This window comes from Amorphotheca resinae, assembly GCF_003019875.1.
Source record: "Amorphotheca resinae ATCC 22711 unplaced genomic scaffold M430scaffold_1, whole genome shotgun sequence".
Lineage (NCBI taxonomy): Eukaryota > Fungi > Ascomycota > Leotiomycetes > Helotiales > Amorphothecaceae > Amorphotheca > Amorphotheca resinae.
The window spans coordinates 824,775-848,168 of NW_020194471.1; the positions used below are offsets into that span (position 1 = coordinate 824,775).

Below are 23,394 nucleotides of genomic sequence, written 5' to 3' on the forward strand. Positions count from 1 at the left end.
AGCAGGACAGAATGCTATAGGACCGGAAACTCTCTACACTGACCGTACTATGGTCAGCAGTAGAATCTCTTCTCTTCTCCAGCCGTACATATCTAGCTAGGCTCATCTCAAAGACCTATGGGTTGGCAGGCCTTGGATAGAAAATCTAGCCGCTGTACGCATTACTTGATTATTCTATTATTTATATTTGAAGAGTAGATATTTGCGGGTTGGGGCCGAAAAGGGAAAATTCTTGGACTTCCAAGTCGACTCGTTTCCCAGCTCTGCAAAATTGACATTGCTACTGTGAAGCCAAGTTTCCCCCGTATCTGATGTACCGATAAAGGCTGATTACATAATAAGCTTTTCGGGTGCTGGTGGGGCCGTTCAGGCATTTTCGCTTCCTGGGAGTGTTGCAAATGGGGCAGAGAGTTTTGATATCAATACTCAGGTACTGTATTGAGCTTCAAAATGCCCGACAAAGATGCTGGTACTCCAAGGGTCTTCCTTGTACGCCATGGTATGTTACAATGAAAATCCTTGAAGTCTGGGTGAGGTAAAAGGCAGATAGATTGAAGCTCTGATCCCGAGTAAAAAATCTGATTTCTCTATAGGGGAAACTGAGTGGACAATCTCTGGGCGCTACACTGGCCGCAGTGATATCCCGTTGACTCCGAATGGCGAACTTCAAATCTCCTCGTCTGCAAGGAAGGTCGTAGGAGCCGGGAAGATTATTGATCCGTCGAGAGTAGCCCGCGTGTTCATCAGTCCTCGAACACGAGCACGGCGAACATACGAGTTGCTGTTTGATAATGCCTCGAAGGAAATCCTTGAAGGGAAATCTGAAATTACCGAGGACATTCGGGAGTGGGAATATGGCGCGTACGAAGGCCTTTTGACTGCTCAGATCAGAGCAGGTCGAAAAGAGCGAGGTCTGGACACAGACAGGCCTTGGAATATATGGACGGATGGCTGCGAGGATGGAGAATCAGCCAAGGAAGTGTCGAGCCGTCTTGATCAAATCATAGCTAAGATCAGGGAGATCCAGGGACCATATATGCATGGTGAAAAAGGTGTCGATGTGGTTCTGATTGCGCATGGACATATACTGAGAGCATTTGCGAAACGTTGGATTGGGTTCGAGCTCGGAATGAGACTGCCAATGATGCTGGAACCTGGGGCTGTAGGTGTGTTGAGTTATGAGCATCATAGAATTGACGAGCCTGCTATATTACTCGGTGTGAATTTGGGTGAGAGCGAATCCGGCTCGAAGGAGTAAGTTTGAGAGTACAAAGATAGCATTGGACATAATGCAATCAATATACTGCATATAATAGAATAGACATACCAGCTGCTTATAAAATCATGGTTTTCGTTTGAATGTGTACAGGAACAGAGCCTCCCTTGAAAAAGTGGGTCGGTCGATATCCTCAATCTCTTCCACCAAGAATTTCTTTCTCGCATTCTTCATGAAGTGCATGTCTGCCTTTCTCCGTTTCTTGAAGCAGAAGTACACAACCGCATCCTCACAAAGCCCGAAAAGTTCTTCCAAAGTAGCAATGAGTAATGGAAATGCCGGCTCGAAATAAACGCAGTCGGCAGCCAAGATTACATTGGGCTTCTGTTCAACGACCTCCAGTGGTAGTGGATCCCCCCTGATTCTTTGTTAGAATCAAATCCATGTAGCACGAAAGCAACCTACCAGTTCAAGACCGCGGGTACAACACGTGACTCCAGACCATTCAGCTTGATATTTTGGATCATGAGCGGAAGCATATTTTCTTGGTCTGTAATATATATAGGGTGGTCGACCTGGCATCCAATAGCAACACCTAATCCAACTAGGCCGCCGCCAGCACCCAGCTCAAGACTGCTCAGAAAAAAAATGGATTAGCATTGAAGCTTAGGAGGAGGAGAAGAGGACAAACATTCTTGCATCTTTCAGCGAAGACTTATGATAGCGCAGCATATGCTGGGCCAAGACCATTCCAGCTGGCCATAATTGCCCGCCACAACCGGATTTGAGATCTTCATGGAGTTGTAGCGCAGGCTCGAGGAGGTTGGAAAAGTTGACGGACGTAGTGGACGCTGCTTTGTAAACGGGCAGAGGTGTGAGATCTTCTCCAATTGCCAAAGGAGAGAACTCTGGGGATGGAGAACGTGACAACACCATCCTTGGGGCAGATCTTTGTTTGTTTGTTAACAGATCCACTACATTCGAGGAGACCGACGTCCTACCTCCTTGGTGGGATGAAGAACAGCTAAGGCGGTGAGGATATTTAATGCCGATTCATAATCCTCACCGCCTATTGCCTTTGATAACAACCTTGCGCCGATCCCCCTCCTCCCTCACCCTTTAATACACACGCTTGATGGCCTCAAGAACAGTCAACTTGGGACGGAGGAGGGTTTCTTTGATCCCATGGCTGATACATGATTATAGCCAATAAATTCTACTATCTTCGTTGGGACCCACAAGTGGTACCGTATAGGAAAGTCAATGGTACGATGCGGCTCTGGCCGCTGTCTCCCATCTATCGCCATCTACGTTCTCGGAGTATAAAGACACGCAGCCTTTGGCATCGGACCAGTTGAGATCGAATACCTACCACTTATTTAATCAGTGCTGTCTCCTTGGCGTCGAGACTCGTCGAGGTGTTGGATAATAACCTAGACTTTGATGCGTGGTAGCCCATTCAAGTTATGCCAAACCGCATACCTGTCAGTATTTTCATTTGGTTACTACTTTGGACGTGCACCCAATCCATACGAGGGACTACCCATATGTTTCTGCAACTCTTGGCACCCTTTGCAGCACAGTTATACAGCGGAATGCCAGAAAGCAAAGTGAACATCTCGAGAATGGTTTCCTGTTCTGTGCCTCTAAATTTGTTGCAATAATCGCCCTCATCATGCCTGACTCATTTTATGGACATCTTAGCCTCTCATTCTGCTCCTTCAAAGATTCTCATGCCATGGTATGGTATTCCTGATTTTGTTTGTATACCTGTTCAAGTCCAAGTAGCTACCTTAGGTACACCTACCTGGTACTGTACGCATGCATTAAGCGACGACCAGGGCAACTATAGTCCCAATGAAGGTGGCATTGTGGAAGGTCTTTTTCATTACCGTCATCTTTGGCGCCCTTACCAATGCTATTCCAACCTGTTGCGCATCTATTTAGGCTCTTCTTGTACATTTTCCTGAACTCAACGTTCTCCTCCACAAGACGATATTCAAGATTTCTACCTCTTGTGGAATGAATCCGCCGTGGTACTAGATACGGAAGAACGAGGGTCTATTTCATCTTTCGCCGGAGGAGATCTAAAGAGAATAATGGCTAGGCATAGTATACCTGATTTATGGACGACTCGGCGAGATTTGGCTAAAAGTTTAAGATCTGGTGATCTGATTTACCGTGGGCGCAAATAGATGGGCAAAAGCGCACAGAGGTTCCCGTAAACATGTCGGAAATAGCGAAAATAGCATGCATAGGAGAAAACTGCTCAGAACAGCATCGAGCAGCTGTTCGGGAGCCTTATGCTATCTGATTTACCTCTTGTGTCTGGGATCAAGCAGATAAGCTAGATCGTCGCCATTTTTGGTGGATTGTGTACAGAAAGTTCATGGAAACTACCCAAGAAAGGAAGAATATTACGCATGAATCTCCTGTGGTGGCGAAGGAGCCAATGGGCCCATTGGAGAATGTTATTTTCCGTAGATATAGAGATGAGTATATTTGACGACTATTTTACTCGAATATGGATCTGCATGGGATGATACACCCAAGACAGCTGAGATTTTGCATACAATGCTAGCAGGGAAGAACGAGGATACGAGGCAGTGTCAGATCGATCGAATCAAAAGACAGTCAGTTTTAATCGCCGAGCGGATCAATGCTTCCAACACGTCAACTCCATAACGGATCGCAGAGGGCTGAAACGAGCGGAAGAAACGCAGACGATGAGTACACAGATTCCTTGCCCGACGATGATTTAGAAGAGAGCTGGAAGACCCATCACGCCCCTCCAAACAGCCGAGGTAAATAACGTTATTGAGTAGGTAGCTTACGGAACTGAAGACTCGAATGCTGTGATGCTGGGGATACCTCAGCTTTGAATGCAAGGGTGGATTCTGCTAGTGTATGCTAAATTAACAAAGAAAGCTTCTGTAGTGGCGTCTGGGAAGGAATCGGAGCATATAATTAGGATGATAGATTTCTTTGAATAGTTGCGGATGGATTGGATGGGTAGATGGCGCAAAGCTGTAGAAGCCCGTGATATCAAAATAGAAGCACGATGGACGACTGTACGTGCCAGTGGTTTGGTGTTTTGATCTCTCCCCCATTTCCCCAGATTTGTCCAAGATAATTATCACTTCAGTGATGCAAATCATTGAGCGATTGATTGGCAAGATTGCAAGGGTGGCCTTGACCTTTATGGCGCCAAAAGGAGCCGAGATACGCGGCACCAGCCTCATCTATAAAGAGGTACCTACTCAGCACACACTATAGGGATTGTAAAAGCAAAGGAGCCGCATGAAGATATAAATGAGGTCGCATGTCACAAGAGCCTCCAGAGGTCAGATAGAGGAACAACCGAGGCGAAGTCCAGCGGCGGAAGGGGGCGCGTAACAAGGGTGCAAGCCTGCGAGTGACAATCCGCCTCCACAGCCAGCCACAGCACAGGACAGAGTGGGTTAAAAACTGCTTCCTATAGTCTATAGATAGCCAGTAAAGCCTTTCATTGTGCCACACGCGCCAATCTTGGGACGGAAAAGCCTCGCACACATACACATACACACACGTTCTCGCCTGCATACCTACACATCTAACCTCTGGGTCTTGAAGTCATCACCGTCAATCGTCGTGCTTCAGTGTCCGCTCCAGCTCCAGACCGAAGACCCCTCTCTTGCCGCCCTTCCCCCTTCGCCTTGCTGCCTTAACGTTTATCTGCGTAGCGACTAGCGAGCCCGGCCCACTAGCTCCTTCGTCATTCAATCCCTCTCTTCTACCTCTCTGGCAATTTTCCAGCACACGAGCTCGCTCTTTACTCTCGGAACAAGTCTTTACCCCTCCGCGAAGAAACAATCCTCCTGCGAATATTCCTGATCCAGATGAACAGATAGTCCCTACTTCGTCTCTGCGAACCGTCTTCTCCGCCGCGCCGCCACAGCCCCGCACCTCCATTCTTGTCCTTTTCAACAACAACAAAAAAGCCTTGTACAGATCCGAATTGTTCCCAGTCGCTGACCAAGAGGACCCGGTCTATTGTCAAGATGGGACAGACTCTCTCTGAGCCGGTCGTCGAGAAGGTATGCAGTCTTCTCTGTTCATGAATGTCGCGTCGTTGGTCTTACAACTACCGATCTCTGCTTTTACAACACGTATTGGCTTTTACCAAACCTCCTGATCTGTTCTTGTCACTTGTCCAGCCTCTTGTATGGACATTGGCATTTTGCGGACTTCGAGGGTATATGCCAGGCGGCGAGCTCTCTATCTGAATGACCCCTGCTCGTTACATTGATGCTGACACGTTCCCTCTGTTAGACTTCAGCAAGTGGAGGAGACGAACGTTTAATATTTGGTGTATCATCGATGCAAGGATGGCGTATTAGCATGGAGGATGCGCACGCAGCCATTCTGGACCTGCAGACCGAGGACGGGGCACAGACAGGACCGACTAGTATTGATAAGAGGCTCTCCTTTTTTGGTGTCTATGATGGGCACGGAGGTGACAGGGTGGCCTTATTTGCAGGCGAGCACATCCATAAAATTGTCGCAAAGCAGGAGGCGTTTAAGAAGGGTGATATCGAGCAGGCTTTGAAGGATGGTTTCCTTGCCACGGACCGAGCTATCCTAGATGGTCAGCACGAGCAACCCAATGCCATGATATAGGCTGCTGACTCGTGCTTTACAGACCCACGGTACGAGGAAGAAGTTTCTGGCTGCACTGCCTCTGTTGGAATCCTCTCGTCAAAGAAAATCTATGTGGTACGTAATGTCCCGGACATCTCAGCTAGGCTCAGCGCAGCTCAAAGTGTTCTCACTAATAGTCATAGGGAAACGCGGGGGATTCGCGAAGTGTTTTGGGTGTAAAGGGTCGAGCCAAGCCTCTTTCATTTGATCACAAACCACAAAACGAAGGTAATTAACCCTCCATTCTACGAACGGGTTAGAATACTCACTCTTCAATAGGCGAGAAGGCTCGAATTACTGCAGCCGGAGGTTTTGTTGACTTTGGCCGTGTAAACGGTAATCTTGCTTTGTCAAGAGCAATTGGCGATTTCGAGTTCAAGAAGAGTGCGGAACTTGCGCCTGAGCAGCAGATTGTTACCGCTTACCCCGATGTTGTCGTGCACGACATCTCGGAAGATGACGAGTTCCTAATTGTTGCTTGTGATGGTAAGTGAAGATTCCTCCAGTGGACCGAACAATCAGGGATTAGTACTGAGGCTTTCCAGGTATTTGGGACTGTCAGTCTTCTCAAGCTGTGGTGGAATTTGTCCGCCGTGGTATTGCTGCGAAGCAGGAGCTATCGAAAATCTGTGAGAACATGATGGATAATTGCCTCGCGTCGAATTCGGAGACTGGTGGTGTGGGTTGCGATAATATGACCATGATTGTTGTCGGCCTCTTACACGGCAAGACCAAGGAGGAGTGGTATGACGAGATCGCCAAGCGCGTTGCTAACGGAGATGGCCCGTGTGCTCCTCCAGAGTATGGCAAGTATTTCGTTTATTTTCGTTCGCGACGGCAGTGCTAACTATGTTGTAGCTGAGTTCCGCGGACCCGGCGTCCATCATAACTTTGATGATAGTGACAGTGGCTACGATGTTGATATCGACAGCAGGTCGAGGTCAGCCGATGGAAACCAACGAGGCCGTATTATTCTACTTGGCGACGGAACTGAGGTTTTGACGGACTCTGACGATACTGAGATGTTTGACCACGGTGAAGAGGACAAGGACCTTGAGAGCCAGGTTCCCAAAGGCCAGACCGGTGGCGAGTCGACCGGGCCAATCGTATCAAGCACAGATACTTTGCCTGAGAAGGTTGACGTTACGGACCCCAAGTACAAAGTTATTGCCGAAAAAGTACAGCACAGTGCAACCTAACCTGTGGGTCCTTTGGCAGCAGAGACAACATCTGGTGCCGAAGACAAGTAAGGCCAATTTACGATGTTCTTGGACTAGTTTGGACATTCGTAAATCTTCGCTTGGGATGAGGATATCGACGATAGGACATGATTTTTAAGACAAGTCTTCTAGATGGATGTCTTCTTTGCACCTAGGCCTGGGAGGGAGGCAGGGAGGTGTTTGTCTTTTTATGGCAATACGTGAACGACGATTTCACGTTTTGCTTCTTTTCTACTGGGCTAGAGGACGAGAGTGGGGGTTACGAACGTTCTCGGTGCCTCCCGCCTCTGGCACTATCCCGAATACCTCAACCGCGGTGCTTTCAATTCGTACTCATTTCCTGAATTATGATCTCCATCACGCAGCGAGTTTGTCTAGTCTCGAGTCTCTTTTTTTGCACTAAAGATCTCATACACGGAGGGAAGATCAAGTCTTCAAGATTAAGACCAAGGATCGCATTGTACCCAATTCAGCCAATTGATACCTGATAACCGTTGAGAGTCCAGCAATACTGCCGTGAGATGTGAGATGTGAATGTGGAAATCCCGTGCGATTCAACCAGCCGACAATTGTATTACCTATGTCTCTTCTCAAGCCTTGGCCAGCCTTGTCCGCCCGCTGTCGTTACCTAGCATGTGACGCACGTGACTTGGTCGATGACGATTGGAACCGCGAACCTGGAGATATCCCCATTTGCCTCTCCCTCGTAATAATCGTGCATATGTCCAAGCAGACAACTGCAATGCCCCACACCCAAATGCCCTTCGGCCCATTTCATATTGCCTGAGAAATAATTCTCTTTCGGAATTGTTTCTCCTTGACTCTTTTGAATGATCGACCCCTATTGATTACTTCCGGAATGACCCCTGCGAGTCGTGTCGAAAAAACATTCATTTTAGAAATTTGATCTGCTCGGAATTGCACATCGACCACAAGGTCATCGGCATACCCCTTGGTCCCAACCCTCCTTCGTATTCTACGACTCCTTCGCAAACCCATTACGTTCTCATAATCCGACATAATGTCATCTCCGTCACCCACAAGTTCGGGAGCAGGAAAGCGAAAGCGGACATCCACCCTGCCATCTTCAACTGAGAATATCGCCGCTATCGATCAATTACAACCCTCATCGAGAGACGCTTCGGGCGAGGAGGGAGAATCCACTGCCCCAGAATCGGGTACGCTAAGTCACAAGAAGGAAACACCTCTCGACGCGGGCAATCCTCCAGCAAAACGGTTACGACCGGCAACACAAATCAAGATCCCCAATGGATCTGAAAATGGTCAAGATCCCGGCGAGCCTTCAGATACCACTGAAGCGAGTACAGACATTGCAAGCCGGGTTGGGCGAAAAGAACGAAACAAGGAGGCGGATGGCGACAAGACACAATCGATGGCTCCACCCCCTATTGGGAAGTTGACGCATCCAGTCGGATACAAAACCAACCCTCCTCCAGTCGGCAGACCTATCCGAGTGTATGCTGATGGAGTTTTTGATCTGTTCCATCTTGGGTATTCCTCCTTCAGTCTAATCGATTATACGCACTTTAGCTAATACGAACAACAGTCATATGCGGCAATTGGAGCAAGCCAAGAAAGCTTTCCCAGGCGTCTATTTGATGGTTGGTGTAACAGGAGATAAGGAGACACACAAGCGAAAAGGTCTCACGGTTCTATCTGGAAAAGAGCGAGCGGAAACTGTCAGACACTGCAAGTGGGTGGATGAAGTTATCGAAGATTGCCCTTGGATTGTTACGCCCGAATTCCTGGAGGAGCACAAAATTGATTATGTTGCACATGATGATTTACCATACGGTGCTGATGAGGGGGACGATATCTACAAACCGATCAAAGAGGCCGGCAAATTTTTGGTTACTCAAAGGACTGAAGGTGTTAGCACTACTGGTATCATAACAAAGTAAGTTGGGAATACCAAAGGTTCTGTTCATTGTGTTTTCTAAAACTCATGACAGGATCGTTCGAGATTACGAGAAATATATTACTCGCCAGTTCAAGCGCGGTACCTCTCGCCAAGAGCTCAACGTATCTTGGCTCAAGAAGAATGAACTTGACCTCAAGCGCCATGTAGCAGAGATGAGAGATGCTATTCGTTCGAACTGGACTACTACTGGTCAGGAACTGGGCAAGGAATTGAGGCACTTCTGGCAATCCAGTCGACCCGGTAGCCCGGCTCGTATGTCAAGTTTCGACGACTCGAGCAGTCGAAATTCTCTCACCAGCCCATCAGCTCTGTCACATTTGACCCGCCGATTAGAAATTCCAAGAGGAGATAGTTCTGGCTCAGGTAGCGATTTTGCTACTGGATATAGCTTAGGATTGATTGGTGGTGTTCGATCATGGGTAGGTTCTACGCTCAAGGATAACACTCTAGTACTAAGATGAATCACAGATGATGAGAAGCCGCCAAACAAATCGCGATAGCCAGCATGAAAGTGATAGCAGTGAGGAAGAGAGTTACGATCGACGATCGCCACCTCGAGGCAGAACCGGTAAAACAGAAAGCGCTACGAAGGCTCAGGAGGAACAAACCGATGCTCAGATCAAGGCTATGATGGATGAAAACTCAAAAGAGTCAGGGGCCTAGAACAATGAGAGGGTTCATGAGTTCCTTTATGTCTGACGAGCGTTGGTTCTGTCAAGACTTCGATTCGCACTATACCTTCCCCACTTACATATGCTTCTAATGACAAAAAGATTTCGAGGTGATTAGAGGCTAAATAAAAGCTTGTTAAACCTGTACCTGAGGCCATGTGAACGATGATATGCGAAACCTGGAGATCTCAGAGCTCCAGCTGAAACCCGGTGTTGCATTTCACCCGAGGAACCGTTGACTTAGAAAAGATAGAGCTCTGGCTCTCTTCCAGTCCATCATTGCCTGCTTGCCTTCCCCGCTGTTCCACTCACCTATCCCATTTAAAATCAGGGGCCGGATCAAGCTGACTCCAGTAAACATCCCATTTGCCACGTGACTGTCCAATCAAAACCACGGATTAGAAATAGGCGAAGGCCTGACATCGACGACTTCGACCTCTTGAACCCCACAGAATCAACGCCTCTCCCTCACATCTTTCCTTTCGTTCTTGTCAACGCCCAATTGACAAAATGTTATCCAGTACGAGAACGGCCGCGGGTTTGGCGCTCCGAGGTACGCTTGACTGCACACCATAGCAAGCTCTCCCGCATTTGCAACAAAAGCTAACACAACCAACTTGCCACAGCCAAACCGAGCTCCGCCATCATCCCATACCGGTCAATTGCTGCGATTTCGTCGTCGTCCGCGAAGCCTGCGAATGCCGTGTCGCCGCATAATGTGCGAGGGAACGGGTCGCAAGGACCGCTGTTGAGCGTTACCGGCAAGGAGAGGCGCGAGGTGCCATTGCCCAGCCAGGAGGGCAAGAAGGGCGTTATGCAATACGCATTGTACGTGTACCCACCGGATTCCCCTCAGCGGAGCTTCCCTCGAGGCGGCACGCGTTGTCGAAGTGGTTGTGGGCGAAGTGAGGAGCTCCGGATCCGGAATCGAGGCTAATCCGTCCTCTCTTATCTTTCTTACAGGACAACGCTCGATCAAATAACCAACTGGGCCCGTCAAGGCTCTTTCTGGCCCGTGACGTTCGGTCTTGCATGCTGCGCCGTCGAGATGATGCACTTGTCGACCCCCCGCTACGATCAAGATCGTCTCGGTATCATTTTCCGTGCTTCGCCGCGACAGTCGGATGTCATGATCGTTGCCGGAACTCTCACGAACAAGATGGCTCCGGCTCTGCGACAGGTCTACGATCAGATGCCGGACCCCCGGTGGGTTATTTCCATGGGTAGCTGTGCGAACGGTGGCGGTTACTACCACTACAGCTACAGTGTGACCCGAGGATGTGATAGAATTGTGCCGGTTGATGTCTACGTCCCTGGATGCCCACCTACCTCAGAAGCTCTGATGTACGGAGTCTTCCAGCTTCAAAAAGTGAGTGCCGAATCCAAAGCTGCCTCCCTATCGAGATCTACAAGCTAACCACAAGCTCCACAGAAAATGAGACACACAAAGATGCAAGTTCCCTTCCCTTCCTCCCCGCTACGAGAGATCCTTGAGCTGACCGTATACGCAGCACGAGAATGTGGTACCGGAAGTAGACTGCTCGGAGGAGGACTGGGGATCGGGGAGCCATTTTCCTGCTGTATAAAGTTTTTTCAGTCCGCACATAGGCATGATATGATGCTTGGGAGTTCATTTTTGTCTTACAGTCTCAGAGAACGCATACCTTGCGCGCAAAATGCTGCACCTGATCTGATATCCTCTTTCCCGTGCTTCTGGCGAGTTTCTTTTGTTTGATCTCCGTCTCTGCCCCCCTCTCTGTAACAAGAGGCAGCTGCAGTTGACCAGGTATACTGGCCATTGGTTGACCTGGACCTGGTGATTGGTATCTTTCCTTTCCGTTCTCATTCCCATCCGTGCTTCCTTTCAGTCACGCTTCTTGGCCTCTTCTCATAAGAGCTCTCAGAACTCCCTAGATCTGCTCAGCTGTACTATATCTGAACAAGTTGATATATACAGAGCCCAAAGCCATTCACATCTGCATCCATACACACATACATACCTATCTCACATTACAGATTCTCGCACAAGGCCGCGACTAGGTGTTAGGATCGTGCTTGATTCTTGTCACATAAGGTACTAACCATTATTACTTATATTAGCTAACTGAAGCGATTGCCCGTAAGCTCTTCCCAAAGCAAGGACAGACAGCCTGATTAACACCCTTCCATCCCAACACTCCCTCGCTCCCCACTTGAAAGCAAAACGCTAAAATCTCAAAAAGGTGAAAGACTCAAAACAAGACAATTGAAAGCTTCCTCCTCACTCCCAACCCCGAACAACAAACAACATTCCCCACATATCTCCCCTACGCGCAAAAAAGGGGCCCTTACAACATGGCACCCACGAAGCCGGCAAGACCCACGAGGACACCGCCCGCGTTGATCATGACATCTCGTGCCGCGCCGCTCTTGCCAGTCGCGCTGGCGCTGGCGCTCGCAGCGCTAGTCGTGGAGCTCGCCGTGGCGACGGCGCCGCTGGAGGCCGTAGTGGCAGCGGCCGCGGCAGACGCGTCGGTGGTCGTGGCAGCAGCTGAAGAAGTGGTGACGGCGGCCTCGTTGATGGACGAGGAGACGGGGCGGGAGATCGGGGTGCTGGTGGACGAGGTGTAGACGGAAGCGTCATTGCAGTAGGTCTCCTGGGTGGAGAGGACCGAGGAGTAGCGGGAGTCGTCAGGGCATTGCTGGAAGCAGCTGTTGTGTGGAGAGATGGGAATGTTAGCTATTGTTTGTTTCTTCTGGGGTTGGGGAGAAGGATGGGAGGGGAGGGGCACGTACACGAGGACGTCGCTCCATTTCTTGCAGAGGCAGTCGTAGTCGGTGGTTCCGCAGCCCGCGGCGATGGCTTGGGTGGATGCGAGGCAGGACTCGAGAACGGGCTGGGCAGCGCAGGCTGAGTTGGTGCTGGCAACGAGGGTGGTCTGCGCAGCGGCGACGGAGAGGAGGAGGGCGCCTGGGAGGAGAGAGAGCTGCATGATTGTAGATAGATAAAGGTAGAGGTTGTAGATGCTTGATGCTACAGTAGACAATGGAGAGGTGTGAGGAAGATTTGATTCTTGACACTTGAGAGATTGTGAGAGGAATGGTAGAGGAGGCAAACACAGAGAATGTCAAAAGAAGTGAAGCTGTACAGACCTCGAGAGAAGAAGAAAGAAATCAACAACAACGCGTGCACTTGAGGCTTGTCTTCCTAACTCCCCACGGAGCAACGGGGGGGAAGGGGGGGAAAGAGACACTTGCCCCCCTTTGGCACCCATTGATGCTATCCAGTTATCAAAGAGGAAATTATACACCATTGTAATCGATAATAACCAAGAGCCAAGCCTAAGATAGGGATATTATTTACCGGTCTGGACCTTCTTCTCTCCTCTTCCAATCCACCGCTTGGATCTTGCGGACCTGCATATGTGCCTAGCGCCAATATCCATCGAGTTGCGATGGCAACCGCAGAGACAACGACGACACGAGAAAAGCTCTCAGACCGCCAATTATATGGTCAACCAATCTTTCAACCCCAATACATCTCTACGTGTGTATACATACATATGCCTTTGCATCTACAGTACATTACAACTATGAGGCCTTGTACATGGTAACCCACAGTACGCTTGTCCGTGAGATGCGGCGCGCTCGGACCCGCACGGTATTGCAATAATAAGAAACATGGAAATTTTGCGGCTTTCCGGGTCAAGCCTCATGGGGTTTTGGCGGGCAGACTATTGTATTGGTCTTACCCCCGGATACGAAATACGAGGATCAGGGGGAAGGGGTATTGGGGTAACACGAGTACGAAGTAGGCAATTATTAGACTATTCCCGAAGGTATATTAGCACGAAATATGATGGATTATATACTCCGTCGCCTTGCTTGCTAAGAAAAGTATATATATGAGATGCCATTCTAGACTGAAATCTATCAAGTATCAACGCCGTTAAATACTGCAAAGGCCCGGCAAATTGATATCATACACTCTTCCACCCCTCCTCCACCCGCGCTCTACCTTCCATATCTGCCCATCCGCAGGGAGTCAACGACTCAAGAACTACAAAGACACGGTATCTTCATATTCTTTTGTTTGTTGGTCAATGCTACTGTAATTACATGAGCCTCTTCTCCATTGCTTACCGACCGTGAATATGCCTCCCAACGACGCGGAGTCGCTGCTGACTCCGCCAAAAACAGCCCCTGGGCTTGTGACAAGCCGAGCCCCCTGAGTCTGTACGAAAAACACCGTCAAAGAAACGAAATGCAACCAGTTGACAAATCATTCCTGCCCAAAACCCATCGTCTCCTCTACCGCCATCGTCAATTTCGTCTGCAACTGCTCCAGAGTCTTGTATGCTGGAAGATCAAGTCGGTTGAAACTAAGACACGTCAGTACGCTAGTGGAATAACATAGATGCTTGAAAGGAACTTACCATGTATGAGACTTGGGCAGATTGTTGATTTCTCCTTGCTTTTCAATTGTGAAGCGCCTTGGCCCATCGCTTCCTTGAAGGTCTTTAAACCCATTGACAGGAATACGGGAGGTTCCCGTAGCAAATTGAAGGAGACGAGACTTTTGTTCTCCGTCCCAGCTCCGTATGGTCTGCCAGAAGAATTTGATGACATCATCAGATTCGGTATATCCTCTGTAGTCGGTATGCTTCTTCCAGTCGTCAACATCAATCTCCGCAATCCCACCGATCAACAGCTCAAGTTCACGCTCATCGAAAACGTTGACAAGCTCAGCGGGGATCAGCTCGTGAAATCCAGTGATGAATGCTTGGAACTGTTCATCAATACGCTTCTGGATTCTCCACTTCACCATCAGATCTACGTATTCCTTCTTATTTTCATCAGTGACCTCGATATCCCTTCCACCGGGCTTGAGATCCTCCACAGTTGTAACCCCAAATCGTTCATCTTCAGTAGAGAAGGTTTGCTCTAGAACACCCTCGATGGGATTGTCCAGCATCCACTGAAGACTACGATGGAAATCAGCATCGACACCCTCCATGTCTGATAGTGTCACCGGCTTGTTCAGCATCATTTTGTATAGAGCACCGATGAAGAATGCATCGAGGAAACGACGGTGGAATATAGCGAGGCCGACAACACGGCCAATGAATTTAAAGTAATTGAGATGCTCCGGATTGATGCCGGAATGAGGGTTGATTTGGAGGGTGTAGTTGTCGTGAGCGGAGTATTCGAACAAGCAGTAGAAAGGATTAAACATCTCGTGAGATAGGAGGAAGAAGAACTCTCTCGAAAGACCACCGTAATCGAGACCATCTTCACCATCGAACTTGATCATCAGACGCTTTTTGAGGTCCGTCGCAGACTGGCGCATAATCTCGGCGTATGAATCCTCAAATATATGAGATCTCCGGACCTTGACGTGGCATTGCCCGGAAAGGATTCGAAGGGCTGGTTGTGACCGGAAGTAGATAAGCTTGCGTCTGAAGTCACGTTTGTATTGTGGAACGTTCTGGTCCAGCGATGATGGGAGTCGCGGATCGTCCCAGGTCGTCGTTTTGGTATTGTGATCCACGAAATATACTCGGGCTGTGTTCGTAAGTCTCATCTCCCACCCACTGGGGAGAGCACCAAGTTGGGAGACAGGTTGTTGTTGAATGGTATTGTTCGCATTCTGGCCACCGTACATGCGGATATATTGCTGACGTCTTGGATCGACCCAGGTCGTTGTTCGGGTGTTGTGGTCAACAAAGTACGGACGACCTTCGGGCGTATGTCTCATTTCCCATAAAGGCGGGAGTTCTCCGGTCCCCGGGGTGGTAGCACCTGTTGCTACCATTGTAGCCGCATTTGCGGCATTTCCAGCCTGTTGTTGTTGGGTCAGGTTGGGGGAATTGGCGCCTGTTCTATCTTCTGGTAGTGTTCGGTTCTGATGCCTTTGACGCTCAACTTGAGTGTTGGCATCCCGTTCATTGCGTTGGCTTTCACTAGTACCACCAGCAGATGGACGATTCCAGCTCGTGGATCTAGTGTTGTGGTCCACGTAGTAGGTTCTCCCCAGATTATCCTCCCGCCTCTCCCATCCAGCGGGCAGCCTACCTTGTGCATCTTCGAAGGAGCTGAAGGTTCCATTCTGTCGAGTTGACTGGGCGCCATTTGCTTGTGTAGTGGCTGTGGAAGGACCGGCGCTACCAGCAGCGGGTGCATGACCTGGGGTAGGGCCCGTAGACATCGTCCCGTTTGGCGTATTCCCACTAGATGCTTGTGGACTATGAGTGGGAGTTGTTGCCCTTGGGTGGCTAGTCGAATTCGATGCTTGCGGTGCGCTCAAAGAATGTCGGCTTGCGTTGGAGTGGTTCGGCGGAGCCAAGTTCTCTCGTGGGGGTGAGTCTAGATTTGTAGATAGATTGATGATAAGCTTCCCATGTACAACCAGATTATCCGTTGATTTTTTGAGGTCCCGGGTCAGCATCTCTGTGAATAAGAAGTCAGTAGCGGCTGGTGAATCGGCAGCTATCCCCATCACTTACGGTCTTCGCCGGAAGAGAAATCCACCACATCTCCAACTCGGACGTTGATGACTCCCAAGAAACCTTGATCCTTCTTTTTGAACTTCTTCTGGTCGAATATCTGTACCGCTAATATACTGTCTTCTGTCGCACGTCTATCACGACATCAGCATTTGCTCCGTCCTCGGCGAAACAGGGCATCCTCACAAATCAAAACTCTCATTCCAATATGGATTCAGCGTTCTCTTTATCACAGACGTTGTCTTGGTCTGCTCGCCGCCCAAGGTTGCCACGGCGAAAGGGTCGGGGAAGCCTGTATCTCACGATCAGCATGCGAGCTCGTCGTGGGGGGGGGGATCATAAGAGGGGTTGCATACGGAAAACATCACGCTTGTAGAGCCCGTCGGCGGCAATTACTATAGAAATGTCAGCATCTCGCAGACACGGAAGAGGGAAGCAAGGGATGGCAGACTGGTCAAGCGCAAGTTGGGCTGTCTGGGAGGGTGTCAGCAGCGTTTCTCCTTCCTATGACGAGATGAGGAAAAACTCACGCGGGCAGGCTGGAATCCATCCTGCTGGCCATGGTTCACGGTATGCCAAGAATGGCGGCAAGGTTCGCAGCAGCAGCGTCAACGATGCCTTCTCGCGGACGTGTATCGCGATGGTGGTGTCGAGGGTTCTGGATGGAGGAGGCTCCGGGTCCAGATCTCTCAGTTGTTGCAGCGCTGCCGTACCAAGGGTGGCTGTGCACTCTTGTGTACGCAGCTCTCCGGCGCCCTGCCGTCGACGACGATGTCTGACTGATGCTTCGAAATCACCTCGAGAACTCTACGCACATCGGGATCGTCGATTATTCAGTGCGACATCAATAGAATAATGGTCTCGCGGGCTTGGAAAGGATGTCTTCCTTCGCCGCAGGATAGTCCCCGCGCTAGATTTCTTTCGGCCTGAATTAGGCGACAAATGCAATCGCCATGACGAAAATAGCAGTGCGAAGGGAATACCCTTATATCAACTCTGGAGGGATCAGCAGTCTTCGCCAGCCCCGCTATTAGGGGCGGAATAGTGAGGATAGACTTCTTCTACGGCGGAAATTCCATGATTGTGGGGTGGAAGAGGAGAGAAAAGCGCATCTATCTTGGAAAAGCACATCTACCTTGGAGCATCGGATGAGCCTGCACGTGCCCAGTTTGCAAAGGTCTTTCTCATGAGTTGACTCCAGATTCCAAGTCCAGGCATGGGGTGAAAATCTTGCTATTGCGGTGTAAATCAACGCATGTGTGCCACTGTCGCTCATCTCCAAATTACCCTACATTTTGTTTTTTTTGAATCCACCCATAACCATCCAACGGTCAATATGGCGCGTAACCCCGACCACGACCTCGATAACCGCCGCGGTATCCTCCTCGGGGTGGGTATCCTCCGCGTCCACCGTAGCCACGTCCACCTCTCATGCCGCCTCTGCCTCGCCCACGGGTCATACCTGGGATATTGGTACGCTTGGGAACGACCTAGAGAGGGAAGGGGTTAGAGATCCATATAGAAGCGTTGTAGGCGTAAAGCTCACCTTCAGGTTACGTCCATGGAAGACACTCTCATTCAAGACGAGAGCTTGCGCAACCAGGCTTGGTTCAGTGAACTCCACGTACGCATACCTGCATACCCTAGATTAGCAATCCATCTCTTGCCAGGTAGCGCTGACCATATCGGTTCTTGAAAAACGTAGCATCAGATGAAGACGGATCGTGGGACGGACCCCTTGGGATGGCCGGTGAACTTATCCAGCAGAATGGTAACACGGTTGATGGAGCCGCAGCTCTGGAAGTGCGCCTGGATCTCCTCGGGTGATGCAGAGTAATCGACGTTGCCGACGAAGATGCTTCTTGAGTCGATGTCTTCCTTGTCCTCTCGCAAGTCATTACTCTGTTGGTCCAGTGTCGCCTGCATCTCCCTGAGCTTGGCTGCCTCCTCTTCCATCTCCGCAACGCGGCGCTTCATTGCTGATATCTCATCCTGGGGGGAGGGTCAGTCAGGATGCCCCACGAAGGTACCTATCTTTGCGCAGTCGCGTACCTCTTCGTTCGTCTCATCCTCAGCCGTCATGGTCTCCTCCTCAACCTTAGGCTCTGGGTCCGACATCTTTGCCGCGATGTTTGTAGGAAGTTATTAGAAGAAGTCGAAGAACGCGCAGAGAACGTGTTAAGCGTCTGTCGCTAAATAAGGTTAGCAAACCGTGACAGAATCAGGCACAATTGTGAGCGACATCTGAGTGAATGAATTCGCGATTCAAGGCCCAAGGAGGCAAAGCAAAGAGCTATAGTTGCCGCCCGCCGCTGCCCCTCACGCAGCTCTTTGTAGGGTTGGCAGAGGAAAGGAGAGCCATACCTGCAGATTTCAGATTGTCCTCTTCTGTGCTGAAGTGCAGGACGTGATGTTCGTCAAGAGCTTTGCTTTGCGCGGAGGTATCGAAGTTGCGTGCAGCCTTGCCATCCCAAGATTCCCTGCTTGTCGGCTACAGGCGACTCTACTAGCGTCAGATTCTCCACCCGAGAGAGCTCTACGCCAAGACAGAGAAGAGCTACAATCGACAACCCCATGATTATTTATTAATAGTAGTATATCTACTCGATATCCAGGTTAAACAAGCTCCTCTAATATCAGGAAACAGGACAGGACTTCCGCCATGTCGGTACATGCATACAGGACGTCCGCTCAAAAGAAAGAGTCAGGATCGCGCCCATCGCGATAAGGCGTGCGCCACGGCCGCGGATCTCCTGCGGGCCTTGTCTTCAAACTCACCTCCTCTCAGCTGTCCACATTCTCGAGTCAGCGCTCTCCTACTCCCTCTCTCTCTCACCCTCTATCCTCTCCTCTCCCTCTTAATCCCCTACAGTGCAATCAGCACCACCAATCCCCACCATGTCCACTTCTCCCTCTAGCACCTCGCCCCTCCTCCACGCCTCGCGCCCCGCCCCTCCCCCGCGCAGCACCTACACCAGCATCCGGCAGCGCATCAAAAGCTTCCTCTCATCCCGCGCTCAGCACTACACGGTGCTCTCTCTCGTGACCCTGGACGTGCTGGGCATCTTCGCCGATATCATCATTAACCTCTATGAATGCGATCAGAAGACCGTCGATCCGCGGTGGGATGAGGCGCGGGATGCCCTGGGCCTGCTGGGGCTGGGGTGTAGCTGTCTGTTTATGCTTGAGCTGCTGTTGAGTATTTGGGCTTTTGGATGGGGGTATGTCTTTCCTTTCCTTTCCTTTCCATTCCTTCACTTGTTCCCAAACTTATAACATCCCCCTCCCCCCCTTTTTTTTCCAACCCCTGAAAAAAAGCAAGTAAACAACCAAAGCTAACCCAATCCCCCCTCCCCTTTTTCTCAACCCAGATATTTCAATTCCCGCTTCCACACCTTCGACGCTCTGGTGATCCTCGCCAGCTTCCTGACAGACGTCGTGCTACACGGTCTCCTGGAGGAAGTCGCATCGCTAGTCGTCGTGCTGCGGCTGTGGCGCCTCTTCAAGATCGTCGAGGAGTTCAGCGTGGGTGCGGAGGAGCAGATGGAGGGCTTGCAGATCAGGATCGAGCAGTTGGAGGCGGAGAATGGGGGCTTGAGGGAGGAGCTGTTGAGGTTGAAGAGGGGGAGGGATGAGGAAGAGGAGGGGGGTGGCTTTTGAGGATGGGGTGGGTGAGATGGTGGGCTGGTTGCTGTCTTTTATATATCCTGCTTTGGTTCCTAGCACTTGGGCTCTATTGCCGGGCAGGCCTTATCTTGATGACTATACAATGGTTTCTCTACATGGATGAGGTAAGTCACTTGGGGAATATTTGAAGCATTGAGGCACACCGCATTGCACTGATATGTATGATTCCTACCGATCCATTTGTCTGCAACTTCATAAGGGGTATCAAAATCCGGGCTTCGTATATTTGAACGTTGAGTAGATCTATGATACAGCAATTCTACAGAAGAGAAGGGTTTTTCTATGCCTTAACGTATGCAGCAACGCAGCGCATGTGCCTGACAGACAAAGCCCAGAAGAACATCTAACATTCCCTCATTCCCACGGCCCCGGGAGGGTACGATAACCCCTCCCGGGATCCGCATGAGTATATATATATACTCTGAACACAGAAGCTCACTTCCGGCTGCGCCTATCCTTCGTTTCCTTGACGGGGCTCACAAACGTGACGTGTTTATCTTCTTTCCTCAGCCGCATGCCGTCCCCGCCACTGCCTGACCGGTTTCTTACCACGGTCCGCGGGACGACTTTCTCCACCTCTCCATCCTCGATGTCAATTTCCGCAACATCGCTGCCTTCATCCTCGTCCTCGGAACAAGCACTCTCGGCATCATCGTCCCCGTCATCATACTCTCCATCGTCACTTACAAGACTCGGCGCATTATTGCTAGTGACCGTGTTCGGGCTGAGGTCTACCAGTGAAGGCCCCATCATATCCAAATCACCATCGGTGTCATGATGGTGAAAGGCATCACGGTGGTCATTAGCCAAATTCATCGTCGGCCGGTTGTGGTTCGCCGTAGCCGTGGTATCAAGAACCGGAGTTGCGAACGACATGCGGGGGGAGACCCCCTGCTTTCGAGCGTTTTTGGCATCGACACCCTTGCTGCTTCCAGGACGACCAGAGGGCGCTGGGGACATGGCTGTACGGGCAGGCATACGCATGGGAGGTAGAGGAGAATCGGTCCCATCGAAACGACCTGGCCCGGGCTGAGGGAGGCTCTCGCCCTCCTCGGATTCCTCGCCATGCGAAGATAACTCTTCGAGGTCGACCTGCTTCTTAGCCTCGCCAACGATCTCTGGGAGATTGCCACCAAATCCTCTATTTCGCATGAAATTCGAGAGATATGGGGTCTCCGGTGAGGGTACGAAAGTTTGTGGCGTTGCTCCTGGTGTTGAATTCAGACCAGTGCGCCTCATAGGTGTTGAATCCGGACGGCCAGGTATCGAAGTCACACCTGGAAGCTCTCCTTTCTCAAAGAGTGCCAGGGATGTATCTATACGAGACAGGAGGGATACGTAGGCTTCTCTGTCAGTTGGAGCAGTTCGGATCAGCGGATGTACGAGACCAGTGGCAGCTGTTGCGCCCCTGTCCTCGCCCACAACTGCGCCTCCCTCGTCGAGCTCGATGGGTTGTCCGCATGCTATTGCAGCTTCCTCGTGACTCTTATATTCCTTGCGGTGCGCTATACGGCAGTGATTGATGAAACCTTGGGTACTGGAGAAGTTCTCCCGCTGACAGTCGTTGCATACGAGCTTCACCATCTGGCCATCCTCCGCACGTTTGAGAACGCAAGGACCAGCCTTTTCTTTAGCCAGAGGATAGCCATTAGATAGAGCCTGAAGTTTTTGACCAGCGGAGCCTCGTTGAGATCTAGCCTTGCTGGCGGTCGAACTGCCCTCAGCAAAGCTGTGCCGGGTAGCCCGACCTTCAGGAATAGTCTTACCAGCACGTGAACCGTCATAGTTGGGATACCAGCCGGCTTGAGGACCGTCGAAGGCTGGATCTGGAATGAGCCATTTTGCATAGTGCCTTGAATAGGGGCCATCCGTGACCCCATATGGCGCAGCCCACTGCGGTACGGTGTCGCCGTGTCTCACGGCTGGGCCGGTACCGTTGCTGACATTCAGCATGGCCTCGGGGGTTCCCTGGGTGACTGGATAAGGTATCAGGTGGCAGCGCCGTAGTTGCTCCAAGGCGGCTTGACACTTGGCCAATTCCTGGTTGATCAGGCGCAATTCATCGTGCTTCAGCAAGATTTCCAGGCTGAACTGCGACTCGATAACCTCGCGGACGTGCCGCGAGTCCACGTTCGCTTTCTTCTCGGCGACTGGAGCCTCCTCCTTGCTCTCCATCTTGGGCGACGAATGGTTCAACGCGTTCGGTTTCCATCGCTTTGCTTCATGTGTACCCCCCGTTGTTATCTCCGACCCGAGCGCCTCCTCACTGCCGGCGCGTTTCCTCTTGGGCGCGCCGGATGACAGGATCTCGACGAAAGGGCGTGACACGTTCGCCATCTTGTGGTCTGCCTCTCCATTTACCACCTTGTCGCAACCCCTGGATTCGGAAATCCAAGACGGGAGCCGGAACATTCGCATACAGGAGAGGGTGGGCGCGGGTAACTGCGAAGAGGGCGCGTCGAGGCGCCTTACTGACGTGGGTTGGCGGGGATAGGCGACAAGTGGTGAGGCTGCGCCTATCTTGAACTCATGGGAGGGGAGTGAATACCGTGTTGTTTTGGCGCTTGGTGTTGTGTCGCGCGCGCAACTTTCTAGCGTACCGTGACGTCGACAACTAAGGTAGAGCCAACCGACCGGCGCAGAGCCCCTGAAAAGCGACAACCAGCGATGCGCGAGGCGGCGCGCTAGAAGAGTCTACACGGGGAATATTAGGAATTACAAAGGGCGTAGAGAAAAAGGCGACCGGCGAAGGGAGTGGGAAGAAGCGAAAGATGGGAGTGGAGTGGTGTTGTTGAGTATGTTTTGTGTAGAAGCGATGTGGTGGAGGGGCGATCGAAGGAGGGGATATTAAGAATGAGTTGGGTAAGCGATGGGGTGAAACCGATGTGGTGGTGGGAGGATGGTGGGAAGATGGTGATGCTGGCGATGATGCGACGACGACGGCGATGATGGGGGGCGAAGACGATGCGCGCAGCGGAGAGGCGAATAACGAGGCGGGCAGCGGAAGGCGGAGAGCGGAGGGCGGACAGCGGAAGCCGGAAGCCTGAAGGGGAAGGCGCTGGCGATGACGAGGCCCAAGGCGAAAAAGGCGAAAGGCGAAGAAGGGGCGAAGGGGGGCGAAAGGCGAAAGGCGAAAGGCGAAAGGGGGCCAAAGGGGAAGCCGCGATAGGGCGATCGATAGGGCGGTCGGGTCCAAAGGGCAAAGGACCGGACAAGAAAGAGCAGGTCGGGCGGCGTCGGTTATTACAAAGGACAGGCGCGATCGTGAGGGTTGGAGGGAGAAGGCGCCGTGGAATGTCGAAGGGTGAAAGAGGATTAAAATGGAGATGGAGGGGGGGAGTGAAATGAAGAGAAGAGAAGAGAAGTAGTAGTAAGTCGTGGAGGGAACGGGAGGGAAGGGGAGAGAAAGGAGGGCGAGATTGGGAGTCGGGGGGGACAGACGAGTAATAGGAGCAAGCAACAGGGCGATAGGAGCCAGCCGTTCACACGTTCT

At 51.0% G+C, this 23,394-nt stretch overlaps 10 protein-coding genes across 10 annotated transcripts; 5 read left to right on the forward strand and 5 right to left on the reverse strand.

Moving 5' to 3' along the window:
• Positions 1-450: 450 nt before the first annotated feature.
• Positions 451-1,258, forward strand: M430DRAFT_14619 (hypothetical protein; the record flags this gene model as incomplete). The annotated part of the gene is made up of 2 exons (XM_024862994.1): positions 451-499; positions 594-1,258. The coding sequence occupies 2 exons, from the start codon at positions 451-453 to the stop codon at positions 1,256-1,258; spliced, it is 714 nt and encodes a 237-aa protein (XP_024724869.1).
• An 84-nt stretch (positions 1,259-1,342) lies between these two features.
• Positions 1,343-2,152, reverse strand: M430DRAFT_46442 (hypothetical protein; the record flags this gene model as incomplete). Its single annotated transcript, XM_024867844.1, has 3 exons — positions 1,343-1,634; positions 1,682-1,849; positions 1,908-2,152. 3 exons carry the CDS (start codon positions 2,150-2,152, stop codon positions 1,343-1,345), a joined length of 705 nt encoding a protein of 234 aa, XP_024724870.1.
• A 3,104-nt stretch (positions 2,153-5,256) lies between these two features.
• M430DRAFT_46443 (hypothetical protein) lies at positions 5,257-7,095 on the forward strand (the record flags this gene model as incomplete). The annotated part of the gene is made up of 7 exons (XM_024867845.1): positions 5,257-5,292; positions 5,528-5,843; positions 5,898-5,971; positions 6,040-6,124; positions 6,176-6,382; positions 6,442-6,702; positions 6,755-7,095. 7 exons carry the CDS (start codon positions 5,257-5,259, stop codon positions 7,093-7,095), a joined length of 1,320 nt encoding a protein of 439 aa, XP_024724871.1.
• Positions 7,096-7,830: 735 nt separating this feature from the next.
• Positions 7,831-9,874, forward strand: M430DRAFT_112012 (hypothetical protein). Its single transcript, XM_024861457.1, has 4 exons — positions 7,831-8,628; positions 8,684-9,034; positions 9,090-9,477; positions 9,527-9,874. Exons 1-4 carry the CDS (start codon positions 8,138-8,140, stop codon positions 9,719-9,721), a joined length of 1,425 nt encoding a protein of 474 aa, XP_024724872.1. The 5' UTR covers positions 7,831-8,137; the 3' UTR covers positions 9,722-9,874.
• Positions 9,875-10,167: 293 nt separating this feature from the next.
• On the forward strand, positions 10,168-11,315 carry M430DRAFT_38130 (hypothetical protein; the record flags this gene model as incomplete). The annotated part of the gene is made up of 4 exons (XM_024867220.1): positions 10,168-10,282; positions 10,356-10,557; positions 10,693-11,098; positions 11,241-11,315. The coding sequence occupies exons 1-4, from the start codon at positions 10,240-10,242 to the stop codon at positions 11,313-11,315; spliced, it is 726 nt and encodes a 241-aa protein (XP_024724873.1). The 5' UTR covers positions 10,168-10,239.
• Positions 11,316-11,724: 409 nt separating this feature from the next.
• Positions 11,725-12,792, reverse strand: M430DRAFT_152945 (hypothetical protein). The gene has a single exon (XM_024863217.1). It carries the CDS (start codon positions 12,699-12,701, stop codon positions 12,057-12,059), a length of 645 nt encoding a protein of 214 aa, XP_024724874.1. The 5' UTR covers positions 12,702-12,792; the 3' UTR covers positions 11,725-12,056.
• Positions 12,793-13,864: 1,072 nt separating this feature from the next.
• On the reverse strand, positions 13,865-17,068 carry M430DRAFT_130765 (hypothetical protein). Its single transcript, XM_024862157.1, has 7 exons — positions 16,745-17,068; positions 16,666-16,688; positions 16,571-16,609; positions 16,401-16,506; positions 16,215-16,348; positions 14,145-16,158; positions 13,865-14,090 (listed from the first exon to the last, which is right to left on the reverse strand). The coding sequence occupies exons 1-7, from the start codon at positions 16,774-16,776 to the stop codon at positions 13,991-13,993; spliced, it is 2,448 nt and encodes an 815-aa protein (XP_024724875.1). The 5' UTR covers positions 16,777-17,068; the 3' UTR covers positions 13,865-13,990.
• Positions 17,069-17,373: 305 nt separating this feature from the next.
• On the reverse strand, positions 17,374-18,669 carry M430DRAFT_130769 (hypothetical protein). Its single transcript, XM_024862158.1, has 5 exons — positions 18,579-18,669; positions 18,267-18,406; positions 17,950-18,206; positions 17,761-17,848; positions 17,374-17,704 (listed from the first exon to the last, which is right to left on the reverse strand). The coding sequence occupies exons 2-5, from the start codon at positions 18,330-18,332 to the stop codon at positions 17,546-17,548; spliced, it is 570 nt and encodes a 189-aa protein (XP_024724876.1). The 5' UTR covers positions 18,333-18,406; positions 18,579-18,669; the 3' UTR covers positions 17,374-17,545.
• Positions 18,670-19,196: 527 nt separating this feature from the next.
• M430DRAFT_76617 (hypothetical protein) lies at positions 19,197-19,814 on the forward strand (the record flags this gene model as incomplete). Its single annotated transcript, XM_024869562.1, has 2 exons — positions 19,197-19,435; positions 19,586-19,814. Coding segments are annotated over 2 exons (468 nt in total), but the record flags the coding sequence as incomplete, so codon positions are not given.
• A 522-nt stretch (positions 19,815-20,336) lies between these two features.
• M430DRAFT_74498 (hypothetical protein) lies at positions 20,337-22,019 on the reverse strand (the record flags this gene model as incomplete). The annotated part of the gene is made up of 1 exon (XM_024869540.1): positions 20,337-22,019. A coding segment is annotated over one exon (1,683 nt), but the record flags the coding sequence as incomplete, so codon positions are not given.
• Between the last annotated feature and the right edge of the window lie 1,375 nt (positions 22,020-23,394).

Coding starts and splice junctions, on each gene's coding strand:
- M430DRAFT_130769 (XM_024862158.1), bottom strand. CDS start 18,332: ATGTCGGACCCAGAGCCTAAGGTTGAGGAGGAGACCATGACGGCTGAG. Junction 18,207..18,266: donor AGGATGAGACGAACGAAGAG/GTACGCGACTGC, acceptor CCCTCCCCCCAG/GATGAGATATCAGCAATGAA. Junction 17,849..17,949: donor TTCACCGGCCATCCCAAGGG/GTCCGTCCCACG, acceptor TAGGGTATGCAG/GTATGCGTACGTGGAGTTCA.
- M430DRAFT_130765 (XM_024862157.1), bottom strand. CDS start 16,776: ATGGCCAGCAGGATGGATTCCAGCCTGCCCGC. Junction 16,689..16,744: donor ATGGATTCCAGCCTGCCCGC/GTGAGTTTTTCC, acceptor ACACCCTCCCAG/ACAGCCCAACTTGCGCTTGA. Junction 14,091..14,144: donor CTGCCCAAGTCTCATACATG/GTAAGTTCCTTT, acceptor GACGTGTCTTAG/TTTCAACCGACTTGATCTTC.
- M430DRAFT_152945 (XM_024863217.1), bottom strand. CDS start 12,701: ATGCAGCTCTCTCTCCTCCCAGGCGCCCTCCTCCTCTCCGTCGCCGCT.
- M430DRAFT_112012 (XM_024861457.1), top strand. CDS start 8,138: ATGTCATCTCCGTCACCCACAAGTTCGGGAGCAGGAAAGCGAAAGCGG. Junction 8,629..8,683: donor TTTGATCTGTTCCATCTTGG/GTATTCCTCCTT, acceptor TACGAACAACAG/TCATATGCGGCAATTGGAGC. Junction 9,478..9,526: donor TTGGTGGTGTTCGATCATGG/GTAGGTTCTACG, acceptor GATGAATCACAG/ATGATGAGAAGCCGCCAAAC.